At 28.7% G+C, this 20,950-nt stretch overlaps 3 protein-coding genes across 6 annotated transcripts in view; 2 read left to right on the plus strand and 1 right to left on the minus strand.

Moving 5' to 3' along the window:
• LOC132949254 (leucine-rich repeat-containing protein let-4-like) overlaps positions 1-3,001 on the plus strand; it is a 30,356-nt gene extending 27,355 nt beyond the window's left edge. The window contains exon 2 of the mRNA XM_061020042.1: positions 502-3,001. Within this exon, the coding sequence (XP_060876025.1) occupies positions 516-2,339 (1,824 nt within the window). The 5' untranslated portion in view covers positions 502-515 and the 3' untranslated portion in view covers positions 2,340-3,001. The remainder of the gene's footprint in view (positions 1-501) is intronic.
• A 6,620-nt stretch (positions 3,002-9,621) lies between these two features.
• Positions 9,622-14,127, plus strand: LOC132949767 (glutathione S-transferase-like). The gene is made up of 5 exons (XM_061020834.1): positions 9,622-9,781; positions 9,936-10,083; positions 12,642-12,809; positions 12,887-13,029; positions 13,823-14,127. Exons 2-5 carry the CDS (start codon positions 9,954-9,956, stop codon positions 13,994-13,996), a joined length of 615 nt encoding a protein of 204 aa, XP_060876817.1. The 5' UTR covers positions 9,622-9,781; positions 9,936-9,953; the 3' UTR covers positions 13,997-14,127.
• A 1,365-nt stretch (positions 14,128-15,492) lies between these two features.
• The window catches only part of LOC132949764 (glutathione S-transferase-like), a 261,004-nt gene continuing 255,546 nt past the window's right edge, over positions 15,493-20,950 (minus strand). Inside the window, exons 1-5 of one of the 4 annotated variants that reach the window (XM_061020832.1) lie at positions 18,151-18,359; positions 17,812-17,948; positions 16,918-17,085; positions 16,691-16,833; positions 15,493-15,917 (exon numbers count right to left, since the gene is read on the minus strand). In XM_061020832.1, coding sequence (XP_060876815.1) covers positions 15,744-15,917; positions 16,691-16,833; positions 16,918-17,085; positions 17,812-17,944 — 618 coding nt within the window. In that variant the 5' untranslated portion in view covers positions 17,945-17,948; positions 18,151-18,359 and the 3' untranslated portion in view covers positions 15,493-15,743. Of the gene's footprint in view, positions 15,918-16,690; positions 16,834-16,917; positions 17,086-17,811; positions 17,964-18,150; positions 18,360-20,950 lie in introns of those variants that run through there. The other 3 variants (XM_061020831.1, XM_061020830.1, XM_061020833.1) reach the window with 3 other exon arrangements.

Raw genomic sequence — 20,950 nt, forward strand, 5'->3', positions numbered from 1 at the left:
GGTTTTAAACGCAAATATTTTGAGTGCACATATTATAACAACTATATTGTAACTGTATTATAATTGCACATATTATACAAATGATTATACTTTTTTGACCAAAATATAAACAACTATTTAACAAGATAGTTATAGGTAAACATTAAGTAGTGCATTCCATATCGTAAAAATAAACTCTCGTCAATTTTTATCACGTTTATTATTTTATTAATCACCCCGTTACTTGATAATTAATATGTATTCTGTTATTAATTTTTGAGATTAAACCATGCATATTACTGACGTATTTTAAATACCTTTCAACATGCCTCCTAATACTAGAAAATATTTATTATACTTTCTATACTAGCTACTAAATAATTGTTAAATTATAACACATACATTTTAGAAATGGATACATCTGAGAACAAAAAACAAAATCAATACAATAACATAATATTATTATCGTAGTAATTTCATTCTGAAGTCATCTAAATGTTTTATTTTTATTTTTTATTACAGGAAGAAATGCAGTTATGATCTCACAAGTCATGCAAGCACTTACGGTCCTGTGTGCCTTGTTTATTGCAAGTGCATCCGCTACACTTTGCCCCCATCCATGCAAATGTTTCACCACCGAGAATGGAATACAAGTAGCTAATTGTACCGACTTACCGGATCAAATGACGACCGCATGGCCACAAAAAATTCTTCGAATTCACTTCGAAACTGATCGTGCGTCAACGGTTATGTTGAAAAACAAGGCGTTCAAACACTTCCCGCGGCTTACGTATCTAGATATTACTGGAGGCACGATACACTACGTGGGAATTTTGGCGTTTTATGGGTTACCGGAACTAGTGGAACTTAATCTTGTAGGAACGGGTATTAGAAAACTACACCGAAATACATTCACGAACAACCGGAAACTGGCATTCTTGTCATTAAGTAAAAACCCTAGACTCTTTGTGGGTCCTTCATTCCTTGTGTCCGAATCTATAACCGAGCTTGACCTATCAGAATGCGGGTTGACCACACTGAAAAGTGTGTATTTCAAAAGTTTACCCAATTTAAAATACTTGTTTGCTACGAAAAACCAGATCAAATCACTCGGTTCACAATTTGGACCTTCCGGTGTGAAGTTTGTAAACCTTGCTCACAACCAAATTGAATACATTAACGAAGACTTGGAAGCATATAAACGTTTGAAAACAATTGATCTTACCGGCAATCCAGTTAACTGCACGTGTGAACTCTCGGAAATTGATAAAAAATTATCATCTAGGGGCGTGGCTTTTGGAAATTCGATAACATGTAATAATACAGGAAAACCGTTGGGTGATATGTTTGAAGTATGTTCAGACAAAGAAATGATGGGAGACGACCCCATGGACATATACCAAGCGGATCATTTATTAAAAATCGAAAAAAGTGAGATGCATTCATTTGAAGAAATTGATGATTCTGGTTCAGGTTCAGGCAGCGGTGATAGTGAACCTACGGTGGTATACGTTAAAACTACAGTACAAACTGAAATGGAAAACGAAAAAAATAACACACAAATTGACGAAGTCAAAAACAATACACAAGTCGAAGAAGTAGTATTTACCAAAGCTCGCGTGGTTGATACATTTATAGTTCCTAAAATCGAAACGACGTCAGTAGAACCCATTACTACCACCGTTGAAGTATCGTCCAAAGACAAAACGGACGATACTACTATACTCCCGAACGAGGAAGTAATGGTTCACGTTCAACCTTCGGTCAATCCACTCGATGGAAATTCATCCACCATGCGATCCAGCATGGACCGTGGAATTGTCTCTCAGACGATACAAGCGCAAGCGCCAGAAGACGAAGACAATGTCCAGACCCAGGTTGCCGAGTTCCTAAAGTCTAATGTCTATATAGCTGGAACAGCGGCCATATTGCTAATAGTCATCGTAGCTATCGTGTACAAGGCCGTGTGTTTGGGAAAATCCCAGAGTCACAGTATTGTGTCCAGCAATGATAAGTCCGTCGAGCTCAAAGATATAAAATACGAAGCAGCCAACACGGAGGATACACGTGACGATTCGCCGGCTAGTTCGGTGGAAGAGAACCTGCTGGGAGACCACGATAGTGATGACGAAGACGACAGTAGCGGCCCCAACGAAGACGATGCATTGTCTTCGTCACCGGTAACCAATGGTCACGCTCAAAACGGTTTGTTGAACAGCGTCATGGATGCGGTGAAAAATAACGAGGCGCCCACAGCGAGGACTACACCCGGCGGCCAAGACGTTCCTACCAGAGTGATAGTGAAATTGTGTGAAACTCCAAAAGCCTCCAAGCCAATAACAATCAATAACGTCCATTAAGTACTCCACACAACATGAAGTAGCTCCTATATATTATTGGACGACGACGAAAAACACATATCCAAATGTAAAATTCGTAGCATAATGTATGTTTACCATTTAAATGTATTAACGGTACCCCGTGTATAATTTAAGTTTTAACAGACCATTTTAAAAAATAAACACCTACACAACTAAAATCATACGAATCAAATATCTCTGGTGTATAATAATATGTACTAGTTTAGAAAACTACTGTTGGGCTTCAACGGTTAACTTCGATCCTAGTGGTGTCATTGTGCTTGTTGTACATCGACGATTCGATTTATATATTTTGTTTCTTCGCCAAAAAATGGATAGTATAGATATGTCATCCCGTAAATCTTAATATCTGTTTAGTTTTATAATATTATGATTATATGTTTTTATAATCAAGCCTTTTTTCCTGGTTAAAAGATCATATCATATAATATCCATATTTTTAGAGATTCAAAACACTGTAAATGTACATTTTGCTTAAATATTTAATATTATTTTATTTATTGTTTTTCTACTATTTATTTTTTAATGATCTGTAACTTATGTTAAATTTTAATGTAAATTGTTTTTAATGTAGGTATATACACTACGTTTATTTGTTTTTTTTTTTTTTTTTGTAAATAAATAATTATTATTACATTTTACAGGTTTCCAAATTGAATTAATAATGAATAAACTATTTTTAATTATTCTAAGTACTTAAGTAATATTATATATATATTGTTTAAGAAGTTAAACAAAACTATTTGAATAAGAATTTCAACACAATGATCGTCAACTTAATCACGGGTCTTAGAAAATGCATTAGTGATTATACCGGGGTATGAAACTTGATACATTCAACCTAGTGGATTATGCGTGTCTATATTATAGGTGTTATATTATATTATACGCAGAAAAACACCAACATAATGGGCTGCTAGGATAGTCTATTGTGCAATAATATTGAGCTCGTCAAGCTGCATATTTGTATAACAAAACATGTTTTAAGTTCCAAGTGCAGATGGACTGATAACGTAGTTATACAATTAATACAATTATAGATGTATAATGGTCGGAATCATATTATACTCAACTTACTATAAGTGTCGTTCAAATTAAATAATATGTCGGCCGATGCACAGAATAGCACAGAATAGCGTAGAATAAAATATAATTTTTATTTATTATTAATTTATTACCAACGATGGTTATCGGTGGTTTTTTTTTAAAAACATCCAAGTAACAAATAACACTTGTCTAAGCTTTATTATAATATTGTAAATGTAATCAAATATGACGTTATTCCTGCATAATTTACCGTGCTAATGACGTATCGGTTACACATAATATCATCGATATTATGCATTTGAGGATGTCATGCCCGCATGACATTGTTTCCGTCTTCTACAACTAATGCATAACATAATCCTAAAATTATCGTAATTTACGTTCAACAGTGTTCCAATGTTTTGTTGTTTTTACTGCTGTGGAGTAACTAGGTAAAGAACTAGGAGAAAGGGAGGGCAAAAAAGTTAATTTTCCAAAATTAAAACCATAAACCTAGCTAATTATTGTTGGCTTTTACACATAACTACATATAAGGTAAGAGTGTTGACTTAAAACTCATTTTACACGGCTTGGAAACAAATCGTTGGTTTACCTATACCCATATTGTTAAATAATAATATTAAGTACAACATAATAGTTCATAAATAATAGGTGATAAACTTGTTTGTAAAAAATATATAATGTGATGATAATCCTGTAATTATAGTTCATGAAATTAATTGGGTTATTTTTGATTAACCAGATTATTCGATAACGTTGACAGTACGTCAACATTATATATTATATTATTATATAAAAAGAAGAAATTTGAAATAATTAATCTTGTTATTTGCAATAATTTGAGGGAAGAATATGTTTATTTTATGCATGTTGAATAATAAATGTGTGGCATTCATTCTTTAGTGTAGAAGACATTTAAAATTTCTACAACTGTTGGCATATCTGGGGGTAGCAAAATTACATCTTTCAAATTTAAGGGGGGCAAGTTTTCCACATTTTCCTAAAAATTACGCCACTGAGCGCTGGCTTGAAATATATTAATGTGAATAAATATTCACCTATATAATGAAAGTTCAAGGTCAGAATATTTTTATCTGTGTACTCTCGTTGGTTTTTATCATACCTATTTTAAGTTTTCACTGAGTTATGACCAGGCGAATTATATTATTTATTATATAATATTATTTTATATTTATACGAACTATATTATTTCGAAATGCTCACGACTCGCTCAAAAATGTAGAATGATATGCTTGTAAAGAAAATCAATGCGCTGAGAACGTTGATAATGTTTTTTATGATTGATAATGATGAATAATGATTATAATCAGTGTCGACATGAATTATTTTTCCTACGAAGCGAATACCTTAAATAAGTACCCACACGGCACACACCAATTTTTTCACATTTGAGACTTATCTTTTCACATAATTTAAACGCAGGTCGTATGTGACTACGCGAGTGTAAATTATAAACTAGTCTTGCCGTCTAGGTCTTGGAGAATGGACTCATTGGGATACCCACCCCCATTTTTGCATGAGGCGGCCGCCTCATAAAATATTCACGCCGGCACTGAATTTATAATTAAGTCCATTCCCTCTAATTATTATAAAAAACCAACAGACGACAGCATAAAATTGGATCTGCTGAACTAAAATTTGCCAAGTTCATTTGTAAGAGTAAGACGGAGACAACCACATACGTAATGTGATGTATGTAACGTACCTACTCTTAATTAGTCACACGTTTGGTTGGTTATCATAACGGTATTATAATATTATCTATATAATTCATATTCGCGCGTTTGATTTACTTGGAACTAATAAAAATGATAAAACACGCGTACCTATATAATATCAATGTAGAACTTTTGCACACCAGCAAGTATTATACCTATATTATTAATAATACAATTATAATATTGCAAAGTGCAAACATATACAGCTTATCACGACCACGTGTGCGCGTGTATTATAATTTATTGTACCCATACCTTATATATTTTAATGTTCGCCATTTAAGTGCAATAATATAATTATATTATAGATAAAATCGAATTAGATACGATTAAAAAAATAATTTTTATTATATTAATTGTTGATACACATAAACGTTAAGTAAATTCGGTTCGTGTGTTATAGATCAATAAAAATACAAATAATTGCAGAGACTACTTATTATCATCTGTTTTACTGAGTGACTAAGTGCATGGGTTTTGCTTGGGCGATTGCAGGATCGTCGACCGGTACGTACAAAGTTCGAAAGCTAAATTATTTCTGCCATGGTAGTTTAATAATAATTAATAACATCGTGTTATCAATTATTAATAGCATGCTGTTTTACAGCCAACCAATTTTAGACAAGGCCTCGTTTTAAATGGAACGGTATTTTAACTTTTGAGTAAAGCCCGAATTTGTGCGAAAAATAACGTTTGATAATATGATGCACTTAATATTATTTATGCATCAAAGTAATATTATAATATTATATTATGAAGGATATGCACAAATAAATAAACCAATAAATAGTATACATTATTGTACGTATAGATACATATTAGTATTTTACCATAAGAAGTGACTATGTTTATGAATTAAAATACTTGGAAAATGGTAAAAAATTTTCAATTTTTAAGACGTACCTACAATTTCTAAGGTGTTTTTAATTTATTATGAAACAATATTTAAATGGTATTCATAGCAATAAAATTATAAATTTGGCACTCTACAAAATATATTCATAAGATTATAAATATTTCGCCAGTCGATTTTTCTCGATTATCTTTGGTCCAAAATACAAGAATAATAGCCCGTAATATAGATAATAAATTATATAAAAATGATAATAAAAAATATGAAAATAGTAAGTATAACATTATTAAAAATACTTTGAGCAAAATTTAAATCGTTTTATCTAATGCAACATTTATATTTTACAATTATCTAAATATATCCAACATACAATATAGTTACAATATGAGTTAACTCAAATGATATGTAGAGTTCCGAAACGTTCACATATTTTAATCACAAACATTCAGAGTTTAAAATATGCTAGGAAATCCAGGTCCTAATAATTATAGATATAATATATTATATTCAAAACGTTTTCAAAAAACCATTAGGTCGAGCTAGTCAGCCAGTCGATGGCGACGAGTCAATAGGTATAATACGTCGTACACGATTGTGTGGATTGTAATAAAATTCTCTTGAATCGATTAATGTGTCGATAGACGAATTTATTGGTTTTTAAGTGTTTGAAAATCACCGCCGTCTAATGCGAATTCCTGTGTTGTTACAAATCGCGTCGACCTACCGTCCACAGCTGTCTTTAATCATCAATAAATTAATTTTTTTTCAGTGGCGACCAGCGGATACTCATTTATTGGTAGCAAAGTGGAAGTGTTTAAGACTCGATATGGCCATATGTGTTTTTCTATTATTTTTACATATTTTACAAAATACTTGTATTATGTTTCTACGATGGTAGGTATACAATTTAGGCCTCTGACAATACATGGTACCAATTTTTTTAGATTTAGACACACCAGGGTTTCTGCTATTATTATACAAAAACATCAAACTAATAAAAATTGTACACACTTATCTATAGCTACCTAAAATAATATAATTTTTAATATTATTAATTTAGTAATAAATTACTGTAAACATAATATGTTATTGTAAAACTCATTAAATTCTAATGGCCGAGGACAGTTCTAAATTATAATAAAAACAAAAAGTTCTCTAGAATGGGTAACTGTTCTACTGTACAGTAGGTACATAAAAAATATACGTTAAGATATTAAGTCCCCACAAACATTGTTAAATAATACATAATTACACTAAAAAAAATTGCCGAATTTTCAAGCGGATATGTGAATCTAACTTCAGGCGCCCGATTTTGACTCGGGTAGGCAACTTATCATTGGTATTTGCTTATGTGGACGTTGTAGGTTTTAGTTTTAAATTTAAACATAAAAATATATTATATTGGGTGGAGTTAAGCGAACTCATACCTCCCAGTTCGACGCAATCTGTTATTACTTGTTGGTATTTCTTCCTTAACCACTGGGCTAATATTCATTAAACTAGAATTATATTATAATATCAGTGGTGTAGCCACGGGGAGGGACGCATAACCCATTGCCCACCACCCAATTGGCCATATAATTTTGAGCGCTGGACGTTTAGGTACATTGACCTAAACGCCAACACGTTTTGGTACAAATAGACACATAGAATAAAAGGTATTTTATAATTATTTTATCTGGTAAATCGGTCTAATTAGGAAACGTTTGTGTAAACGTAATATACGATATAAGACTATAATCTTTATTACGCCTGTATCAATGTAATATATATGAGTTAAGGCAGAGGACTTGTAGTCAGTAGGCTAAAGCCATAACAAGTCATAAAATATGCACTATGATACCTACCCAAAATAAGTATTTATACCGCAAAATATATATTTTAAAAATAAAAATCGAGCGCGCAAGATTTGATCACAGACAGACGTGAAACCAAACTTAAGAAAAGTGTTAAAAACCAGACTATGTTTATTTATTTTTTGTATTAACTGAATTTATTATTTTCAATTAGTTTTATTTGTTCCATGTGTTACTTCTTTAAGTATTGAATTTTATTATAATATATAAAATTATTAAGAATAACGCATTCCTGCCATTATTTGTACAAATAATCAGTACTTATAAAAATGTTGAAAAATTGCCATAAAGGTGCTCCTCTTTTTAATTCGTTTGATATTGACAATTTATATTATAATTTTTATTCTTATTTTTTTTTTTTGCGTTTATTCAATAATAAAACGGTTGCTGGTTTTTTTTTTTGTTTTGGCCTTCCTTATTCCAAAATGCTGGCTACGCCATTGTATAATATTAATTATTATCTGAAGGGTACATACTACATAGGTAATAAGTTTGTCGTTTCTAAATTCTGTCATTTAGTAATTATTATGATAAATTATTACTCATCTACTACACAATAAAAATAAGATCCCAGGCTGACTAACTAACTTACAGCCAAGACTTTCAAAGCTAGAGACACAACACTTTCACTTTCGTACCACGATGTTACATTGTTCGATGTACACAAATAAATAATTTTTAAAAATTCTCATTTAAAGATGTTCTTACATGGAGAAATTGATTAAATGTTTTCAATTGTAAGATTTTGGATTGCACCCCTCCCAAATACACACACATTATCATAACCAATGCGTTGGTCGGTGATCAGAAAAAAACATAAAACCTCATAGATATCTTGGCACGGAAGAAGGAATTCCGAAACTTGTATAATAAATAAAAAAGTATATACTTACTGCGTCATCTAGTGACAAAAGTGAGCGTTAGTCGATGATGGATTTTCGAAAGTATACAAACATCATTCAATATAAAATCATAGATGTCACTGGCATTCATGACCAGCGCACCGACCGAATACAAAAAAGAGCGAATCACAGTCGGAGATATTCTCATTTCTCAAGCACGATGCACTTATGCACTTGTGTGATAGGTATATACTATATGTATACTATAATATTATAATATTAGATATTAATTATTAATTTTACAGATCAGAAGGATATTATTTTTAAAATTTTTATTTTATTAATATTCGAGATGCAGATTTACCGTGGTCATCCCATCTAATTGATAAAATTGAGTTTCCAACATTGATATTATAATTTATAATATCATAATATATTTAGTAAAAATATAAAATAGAAGTGAATTAATTTTAATGATATATATTATAGTAAAAGTATTGAGACCGGCTCAAGTCTCCACACGTTTAGTAAATAAAAAAATACATGCCAATATTGGCAATATTATAATGAATTGTACAATAGTGTGGGTATAATGTATTAATATACCTATATAATGTATATACCTAATGATCAATAAGATGCATATTATATCCAAGTAGGTATACGCCATACGTCACATCGCCGCATCGGTACCATACCATATTATTTTTTATTCTTATTGTTGATGGTACATTTTAATTTTTGCCTTTAGGTAAGTACGATAGTCGTGGACTTGTTGTTACAAATTGACGATATACATAATTATTATTAAAGTAAATAATAAGCACTAGACATGCAATCCTACGGTCGACAAACGCATCGGTGAAACATTCCCACTCCTTCCTATTCGGCCTTGGACATAAAAATCACTCTACCAGAACATAATATTATACACTCGACGAGAATTATAATAAAATATCTGTCTGCGACCGGTCTGATAATATAATAGTTGACGGTCGAGTGTTCGATATTGTAAACGCGTGTTTGGTGTACCTATGTCCGTCGTGAATTTGTTGCCAGCTTTGTTATAAACTATAATTTGATTGTAAGTTTATCTTTAAATGCATGTTATATATTTATTTAATTTATACAGGACTTTCAGTTGTTATATACTTATATCTATATACTATCATACCGTGTATCGTTTAATTGATTATATAAAATAACATTTTACTTGTAAACGTTCGTGTATGTTATAGCTGAGTAAAGTTTTAATAATGACTTACAAACTAACATACTTCAACTTCACTGCTTTGGGCGAACCCATCCGATTCCTGCTATCTTATTTGAACATTGATTTTGAAGATAATCGTATCGAAGTCGAACAATGGCCATCAGTCAAACACAGTAAGTCGTTTAAAATGTTGTTGAGATACGATTGAGCAAAATTGTCAGCGTATCAAGGGAAATCAGAATACAAAAGAAAACCTACACGATTGAACACAAAAAACTCTGAAACGTTGCCATTTCCCATTTTAAATTATATTATATAAAAATATTTATTTAAATAATTCTAATAATTATAAGATATAACATATCAAAAAAATAACATGATTTCATAGTCAATAATATAGTCACATTTCATAAATCTGTTTGATAATAATAATAAAAAAAGGTGGGTAAGTGGATGTCGCTCTGCTGTACAGTAGGTTACAAGTGGATCACTGTAATGGATGGTGTTAAATTTGAATTCAATGATATAATATCATTGTATGAGAAAAACGATTCTGAGCGAAAACCGTCAGTCAGCCTATGATATTACCAAGTATATTTGATGATATTATTGTGAATAAAGTAATTTATATATAACCTATTTACGTGGAGCCTAAGAGCCTTGTGTTCAATTTACAATCTTTAGCTATAAAAGTTGAACATTTTATACATTTTTAACTACAAAATAATTATTAAATTATAAATTTGATAAATGTTGTCAAAATTCGATCTTTAAATGCTTATAAAAAAAAAATTGTGCCTATGTATTTTTAATATTTTTCAACTGATATTGTATTAATATATCAGGAGCCTTGTATTAAATTTTTACACTTTTTGGCCCAACAAATAAAACTTTATTGATATTTATTGAAAAAAAAAACTAAAAATTTGAAAACTGAAAATGTCCGTAAACAGCTCAAAAAGATTCAAAATATTTTCAAAATTGTATGGTGTATAGAAAATGCTAATATAAACATTCAGTGAAATTTTCAAGTATCTAAATTCGTTCGTTTTTGAATTTCAACAAAATAAGGAAATCGCTACATGAGAAATCGAGTGAATATCCAATGTTGTAAAAATTTGAATTTCAAACGCTCATAAAAATTTAATTTGACTTTCTTATAGACATTTTTTTTTTGATAAAGGTAGACAAACTTATGAGGAATCTTGTATTACATTTTAAAACCTTAGATTTAAAAAAAAAATTGTTACGAATTTTTAACTCAAAATAATTTGCTAATTTTCATGATTTTTCCATATTTTGTCAATTTATGAACTTTGAATGCTTAGAAAAAAAACTGTGACTAAGGATTTTTAATATTTTTCATCTGCCTTTGAAACAATATACTAGGAGCCTTCTATTAAATTTTCAAGCTTTTTTAGCCAACAAATAAAATTTTATTGATATCTTTAGAAAAAAACTAAAAAAAAATGGAAAATGAAAATGTCCCTAAACAGTTCAAAATAAATCAAAATATTTTGATAATGTTATAGTGTATAGAAAATGCAAATATAAACAACCAGTGAAAATTTTAAGTATCTACGGTCATTTGTTTTAAAGTTACACCAAAAATCAAATTCAATTTTGTGTAAAAATTCCCGTTTTTCCTTAATTTTTCTTTTGTTTATCTTATCGCTTGTGAAAACTATTGGGAAATTTTTACTTTTGACCCCCCAAAGTACCAACTAGATTCACTTTCCTATCAGAAAAGGTATTGTTGAAGAATATCGAAGCATTTTAACTGCTCTAAAAGGTGTCCTCAGGCACAAAAAAAAAAAAAAAATTAAAAATTAAAAAAAAAAACACACATCATTGTAAAATCAATACATTCATCGCTCCGCTCAGAATCTAATAATAATAATAGTTATGAAAATAATAAAATCCAAATAGGGTTTCATTAAAAAAAGATACTGCATGGTTTATAAGTCAAGAACACTATAGAGTATGGGTGATCGAACAATGATATTATTTCTATAATAATTTTGGAATTGTATTAATTTATAAATGAATTAAAATGTTTTTATTTTTTACTTTATTGCTCCGGAACTAATTTTAAATCGATAACATTGTCGATAAAGCTGGCCTCAGCTCACGGCTCGCGTATAGCATTATAATAATTGGTATAATAATACGTGAAAATAATAAATTACAAAATTTCAGCCTCGTGAATGTGGTGACATCGCATAAAATATTCTATGCTCAATCGTGTTGCTAAAAAGATATATGTTCAATCGTTTTATGCTCAATCGTGCTTTATTGTAAAATGTGAAGAGTATTATGTTACTTTTTATTTATATTAATTTGGTTATAAAGTTATTGTTTGTATAATGTATATGTCAGACATATTTTGTAAAAGTTAGGCAATAGATAATGAAAAATATACTTGAGTTAATAAATTAAGTCAAGATAACATTCAAATCGTAAAGTTACTAATTACCTACCTAATGATAGTATATTATGTATTAACTCAGTTAAAAACAAGTAAATTAATTTTTTTTTAATTACCATCTGCATTAATAACTAGTGCAACTTTCAAATTAATTAAAAATAATTTTGTTGAAATTGTACCCTACTGTTCATCTTCTTATCACTCACTAAAATACAAGACATCATACAGGCCAAATCAAATTGGTAAATTTTATGTCGCGTAATTCATAGTATCATAATAGTGAGTATATTATTTTTTTTTCAGCCATCCCGTATGGTAAAGTCCCGTTGTTGGAAATTGACGGTAAAGTATTGAACCAATCCACAGCCATATGTCGTTATTTAGCTAAAAAGGCTAATTTAGCTGGTAGCGATGATTGGGAATCTTTATTGATAGATATCGCCGTTGATAATTTTCAAGATTTTCGTCTAAGTAAGTACGAGTCTCTCCGTCTGTGTACTTACACTGAATGAACTATGTATTTAAAGGGTTTAACATTGTTTTTAAAGGTATAATATCGTATTGGTATGAACAAAATGAAGAATCTAAAGCTGCAAAATATGTAACATTGGTCAATGAAACTATTCCATATAATATGGAACGATTTGAAAACATTGTTGTTGAAAATAATGGATACTTTGTAAACGGAAAGGTAAATAATGTATTAAACCTGAATGATTTCATTATTTATTTGCACCTAATCTGAATTATTTTATAGAGTACCAACATAATTTTTCATTAATTTTGTAACTCTGTGTTATCGATATATCGATAAAGAGAATGAATGGATTTTAATAACTTAAAATAACTATTATTGTTATTTCGACAGGCACCGAGCTTTTATTATTGAAATACATTTAGGTGTATTTAATAGGTATATTTTAAAACTGGTACAATGCAACTGAAAATACTGCCAAGCTTATGAATAATTATATTGTATTTATCTAAAAATTATATAATCCACATGTTTTTATAATAACAATATCAAAATTCAAGATTAACCATTTATCAGTTTTCCATTTATTTGGTTGCATGTTGTCGTTCAGCTATTTTTTTTTATAGACAGTATTAAAAAGATGACTTATACTTATATACTACCATATGATTTTATTATATGGTAATATTTATTATTATTATGCCAATGTTATATTGTATCATTATAATTTATTATCAACACGTAATTTTAATTATAATTTATAATACACGAATATAATATTATAAACTTATAACCAGTACCATAATTTTTGTGGATTATGTAGATAGCCAGGTGTAAGTAGATGTTTTTATGCGTTAGTGTATAATATACACTTGAATGTACATAAAAAATTTAAATTAGTAAGTAATTCAAGTAACAATACAATACATAGTATGTTTTAACACTTTTAAATAAAGGTGGTTTGCTATTAACAATGTTGTACTTACCACGATGTCTTCTTTTTTTCCAGTTATCTTGGGCCGATTTATTCTTTGTTGGAATTTTGGACTACCTAAAATTCAGATCAGAAATTGATTTGTTGAAAGATCGTCCTAACTTACAAGCTCTCCGAGAAAAGGTATTGGCAGTGCCCAAAATCAAATCATGGATTGAAAAACGACCATCAACTGTTGACATTGCATAATTTCGTCGTCTTTGTTGGACATAATTAATTAAATCATATCATACCCAATATAAAATTAGATAATGTATTATATATTTGAACACAATATTTAGTAACATTTTATGTAGAAAAATAAACGATGGTTACACTCAGTGGCTACAATGTTACTTTATTTCGAACTAAGGTGTTGGTGACAAACCTGTTGATGTTTTTTTTAATATAAATTTTACTTTTAGTGAATTTTGCGGCGGAAAGATTTCCGAGTGAACTTCAAATCTAAGTTAGATAGTTTACAGCACCGTTGAGTAACAATTTTGCTCAAAAATATTTGCAAAAATGTTTGTTCTACCTAGGAAAAGGATTGAAAACAGTTTTTAAAACGACGTTTATGTTACTTCGATTTTTGAAAGGAAGGATCTCACTTTTACACCTAAAACTACGATATACTAATTATTTAAATGGAAATCTATATGTCGATAGAAAAAAAATTCAACAAATCATAAAAATTTAGTGTGGATTTAAGCTCAACTTTTTTATAATAATTATAACATTATAAATGCTACGTTTTCTTCTAATAATTATTTATTTCAAAACTCGTATTTAGTATTGTTTTGTTTTTAATCATGCTACACTAATTAGTCATAGTATAATACATAATCACTCAACATCCAACCACATTAATGGTTATCTTACAATAGAATAATAAAGTATACATATACACTAAGTCTTGTCATCGTACTGTTCTAGACAAAATAGCTAACAATCGGCCTTTCTATGTCCTAAAACACTATAGTATTATTAGTTGACACTTGTATGGTTTAACAGTGATATTGTATTAAATTTTCAAGCTTTTTGACCCAACTCATAAAATTTTATTGACAATAATTGAATAATAAGCTATAGTTGTTATAGAAAAAAAAATTAAAAAAATTGGAAACTAAAAATGTTCGTAAATAACAGAAAGCAAGTCAGAATATTTTAAATATTTTATCGTGTATAGAAAATGCTAATATAAACATTCAGTGAAAATGTCATGTATCTACTGTCATTTGTTTTAGAGTTACTCCAAAAACCAAATATCGATTTTGTAGAGAATTAATTTTGCGTAAAAATTCCCGTTTTTCCTTAATTTTTATTTTTATTTTCCCCACGCATTTGAAAACTATTGGGAATTTTAAATTTTGACCTCCTGAAGCACCAACAGATAAACTTTTCCATCAAACAAGATACTGTTGAAGAAAATCAAAAAAGTTTTACTGCCCCAAACGGTGATGACAGACGAAAAAAAACAACACATCATTGTGAAATCAATACATTCGTCGCTCCGCTCAGAATCTAAAATAAATGTGACTATTTTTAGTAACATGCAATATTAAATATCATAGTCGATAGATATTGTTTATTATTCGATAAAATATCATTATTGTACCTGTCGACATTATTTATTCTAATACAAACTTACTATATTGTATACCAGGAATATTATGAGAACAATAAAATAAAATAAAATACCGATCTTATAAATAGGTAGGTAATATTATATTATTATTATGAACAAGTTTAAAAACATACATTTTATTATAAAAGTCTTCGTACAGTTTGTGTTACCAGTATGCATCTTGAATTTACTGGGTAAAGAAGAAATAAATTTCGAAATCAATAATTGTCACCTGATATTATAATATCATAAGTCACTTGGGTAAAATCAATTTTATCAGGGCCACGTGGAAACTACCAGTGGTCCCAAAATTAGTTATCATTTGAATCATCACAATTTCATGGAGAATGCAGGTCTTTTGGCGATCCATGATTTAATTTGAGGTATATCAAATATTTTTTTTTTATGTGCTTGTAAATTTGGACGTCCCTCTAGTAGATCCACTTTTGCCAAAAAGCTCAGAAAATCTAAAATAGCTACAAAGTGTATATCAGCCAAGGACAACTAAAATAAATAAAATAATTAAATTAAAATTGGTAAAATCAATAAATTATTATAAACAACTATTGAAAAAAAACACAATTTTGAATAACGAGATAAAAATAGTATACTAAAACTAAATCGAAGTCTGTATAATATCTTATAAATATAATATTATTACGTACAATGAGTGTTTTTACTAACGGCTAATCTCAGAAACTATTAGATCAATTTCAATAAAAGTTATATCAATAGATTCTTTCAGAAATAGATTGGAGGATGTTTATAGCTAGTTTAGTTATAAAAAAAATAAAAAACAACTTCAAATATTATGATGTTGCATATAACAATTATTAATTTATTTTTCAAACATGTTATAAGAAAAATAGGACATTATAATACATACATAGAGTAATAATTATTATGTAGTGTGTACTAAATCATTTTTAATATAATAATATTTCATTCGATTCAATAATTCTTAATATTTTATTAACATAAATATGTTTTTGGGATGAATATACGTTTTTTTTCTGACCGATTTTTCGTTATGTTTTCGTTGTTATGGTTACCTATTATTAAACATTTTCAATTTATGAATCATGGATTTTCTTTGGAAAGGAAAAATATAGAGTAGCGTGCTATGGTTTTTTGAGTCCGTCTATTAATTATTGTATTTATAGGTATTAATAATTGTATTAGACACAGTTAATTTCAGCCTATAGTCAATAATTTAATTTATCTTATGAGTTAAGATATAGCTTTAAATAATATGCAGATAATTAAAATAGCATTACCTTTCCATTTACAAAGTATCCATCATTTTCTCCCACGGTATTTTCAAATTTGTTCATATACAACGGTATAGTTTCGTTAATAAGAGTTACATATTTTTCAGCTTTAGATTCTTCATTAGGATCAAACACTGGCAATGCAATAGCTTTGAAAATAATGAACAAACATACAATTTACATATTATTGTTATATATTCTTAAAAATCAAAACAATAATTTTTATATTTTACCTTGTCTCAAATCATTAACGTTATCAACAGCGATATCGATCAGTAATGATTCCCATTCATCACTACCGGCTAATCCAGCTTTTTTCGATAAGTAACGACTTATGGCTACTGATTGATTCAATACTTTACCATCGATTTCTAAAATTGGGACTTTACCAAATGGCATTGCTAAAACAAATAATAAATTCAGTTCAAATTACACAGTAGGTATATTTGTTAGGTAGATATACAAATCAGGTTGGTATACTGCATAGACCTACTATGCTAAGTATTAACAATTAACATAGTAGTATAGAACATACATAAATAATATTTATTTGAAATATCAATCCCCATGGAGTGAAAAATACAAATGTGTCTCAACATTTTAGAAAATGGTAAATTGCATTCGATCACAACAATAGTTACTAAATATTTATTGTGATTCAGAAAAACAAAGATTTGACACCGTAAAATGTTTAATTTATAATAATTTTTAATTATATTATATAAATATTATGGAAGAATGAGTTTTTCTCAGTCATACGTTGATTACACAGTTTCAACGTAATAGGTAAGTACATAATTTTATTGTTTTTGAACTATTTTAATTGTTTTTCTAAAATTTTTTTTTTAAATATAAATATAATAATACACTTATTTTAACAATGTTCAATGGACAATAAAGATAAACTAATTTATTTTGGAATAAACTGAATTGAATTATTTGATTAAAATTTGATACGGAGTTTCTTTAATTAATTTATGAAAGTATAGATTTAAATACTTATAATCGTTTTTTTCCAATATTAATCGCAACCCAATAACTATTAACTAGCCATAGTTTTATTATAATAATATAAAATGTAAATCAATAAAATGTATGTATTTATTTAAAATTGTTTGATTACTTACTGGGTTTGATTGATGGCCATTGTTCACGTTCGAACCGAACGTCTTCAAAATCGATTTCCAAATATGACAAAAGAAACCTGATAGGTTCTGCCAGTGCAGGAAAATTGAAGTACGTGAGCTTGTACACAGCCATTTTTCTGCTGAAAGTGTGTCTATTAATTTCAAAATATGTTTTACTTATTTTGTTAGCCGAATTTATTGAACGTTTGTTTTTAATAGAATACCTTCGAATATCAATATGTGTTTGATACTCATTGGTACTTAATACTCAATGGTAATACTTATAATATTTATTTAAAAAAAAAATAAAGATAACACGATAAATTGCAAAATACTTACAACAAAAAAAACCTTTGAATAATATGGTCAACGAGTGGATATCAAAGACAACTGTATACAATACTGTGTCGCTGGACTGTAATTATTACAATGGGTCCGTTCTAATGTCTAACTGTTTATTTATATGCTGCAAGTGGATAGAACATAATATTATCCTACCTGCTACGAATCATAAAACCTACTCGGCACTTATCATGGCTGTTGACTGAATTGTCAGTAATTTATTTATTTATACAAGCTGATTAGAGTATTAGACAACTATCATATTTCGAGGCCGTTCGCGTACGGCCGCCGAAAGCGTCGTAGGCGATGGTTAGGAGAGCAAAATCGGAACATTTTCTTTACCACGTAATGATGGTTATTATTAAGATAATTACTGCTACTTGATTATACTTTCCGTCCATGAAATCATCAATCTCGAATGGTCGATGACGACATTCGATATCAGTGTTATCAAAATGTTGTATATTCTAGACGGTCGTAAATAATGTTATTATATTTGTATCATATAATATTGTACAGTAAGTTATACAACGACAGCACACTAATAAACCAATTACATAATATGATACTTATAATTAATGGTTTGTATTGTATTAATAGCAAACAAGTAACATAATTTATACATTGGAGATAAGTTAATCGATAAAAAATCCTATTTGTTATTTTGTAAAAAAAAAAATAGTTTAATATTATATTATTGTTTATACCTTCCTTACTATTTTTTAAGCTCTTAATACATTTTCTAATTAACCTTAATAATGTTCTATATTTTTATATCACAATACAAAATTTGCAATATTATTGCAGGTTTAAGGTAATTGAGCGTTTTAAAAGTTTTTTTTCCTAAAAATAAATATGATGATTTATCTGTAAAATTAAAAACAATAAGTAAATTAGTAAACTATTAGTTGTGGGATTACAAAAACTTAATGAAACATAATGAAATTGGTGTACAGTAAGACTACTTCAGTTTGATTGTGTGATTTTATTAAGTGTAAATATTATTTGTATGAATACTTAATTATTGTCAATTAGCTTTATTTTATGATTTACGATTTAAACATTTTAGTTTAGGTAGTTAGTTGAACTTAAAACAATTCAAAAATAGAGAGTACTAGTTACTAGTTAGTACCTTTACGTAGGTATACTAAAATATTTTGAACTGTATATACAGATGGGTGTGTTATTCAGCCATATCCTCCAACCCCACCCATGTCAAAATCATTTGACCATCACTGATAGAAGCTATATTATAGTGACGTGTACCTACTTATATTCCTTGTATACCAGGTGTCGATTTAAGTTTCTACACTCATATTTTGAAAAGCTTAAACTTTAAATTTTTTAATTTTTTAATTTCATTTACCAGAGCAAAATATTTTTTGAAGTATTTCAATCTATTAAAATTGAATTTCAGATAAGTAGTTTATTAGTTATAAGCATAGATAATATAAGAATGGATAGGACATGCCTAAACCAGTTCCATATGGGGCCGTGTACTTTTTTGGGGAAGAGAGAACGTAAAGAGAGAAAGACGATATGGGGCTTTTTAAAATGAAAAACTATTTTATTAAATAATAATGATAACATGATAGTCAGTTATTATATTTAGATATTTGTCAGTCAGTTTGTATTTTGATTGTTGTGCCACTTGTGCCTGGAAAATTACTCTAAACTTTGTTAGAATATAGAATAATATTGTTAAATATCACTAATTAATCAATAATGTTATTAGTTATTACAGAACAAAATTATGTTATTTAATATTTATTATTATTTATCAATTATCATATCAATATTTGCCCCATATAACCTTAAAAATAGTATCATTTAAGTTTCATGTGATAAGTTCTTATGTTCTATCCATTCTTATATTATCTAAGGTTATAACTTATAAGTGTCTAAAGTTTAGATTAGTGGAGTATAATTTTGTGTGGTTCCCCCGATATACACACAGAGTTTTACTTGCAAGTTGCAAAACGTTCAACAAATACATAAATCTATACAATATTATAATATGACACGTTTTTTATTGTATATAAGTATATGACACACAGTATTATCAGTGGCGTGCAATGGGGGGAGGGAGAGGTAAGGGGATATACCCCCCCCCATTGCCTTTTTTTCCCGACCTACAGACAACAACTTATTAGTTATTACAGCTATTTTAGAGTCATTACTTTTTATAAATTATAAATTATAAATTATTTTTTTAGTTGTGTCTGAACGCTGAGTACACGATAAGTAGTCGAAATAATGGTTTGATTTTCAACTTCAGTATCATGTTTGATGGGAAAGTGAATCTAGTTAGTGCACAGGAAGGTCGAAATTTAAAATTTCCAGTAGTTTTCAAAAATGCCGGGAAAAACAAAAACAAAATTAAGGAAAAACAGGAATTTTTACGCAAAAATGCAAAATTGGTTTTCGACAAAATCGATTTTGGGTTTTGGTATAACCCTCAAAAAATTACTGTAGATACAATTTTTAAAATATTTATATTTGTTTTGAGTTGTTTACGGACATTTTCAGTTTCCAATTTTTTAGTTTTTTTTGCTATAAATGCCAATAAAATGTATTTGATAGGTCAAAAAGCGTGAAAATTAAAAACAAGGCTCCTGATATTATATTATTACAATAGCAGTTGAAAGATATTTAAAATACATATGCAATATTTTTTTTTCTAATCATTTAAATTTTGAATTTTGACAAAATGTATCAAATTTAAAAGTTAAAAATAATTTTGAAGCAGAGCGATTTCCACTTAACCGCTTTTTTACTTATGTTTAAAAATGCAATA

This window comes from Metopolophium dirhodum, chromosome 7 (assembly GCF_019925205.1).
Source record: "Metopolophium dirhodum isolate CAU chromosome 7, ASM1992520v1, whole genome shotgun sequence".
Taxonomy (NCBI): domain Eukaryota; kingdom Metazoa; phylum Arthropoda; class Insecta; order Hemiptera; family Aphididae; genus Metopolophium; species Metopolophium dirhodum.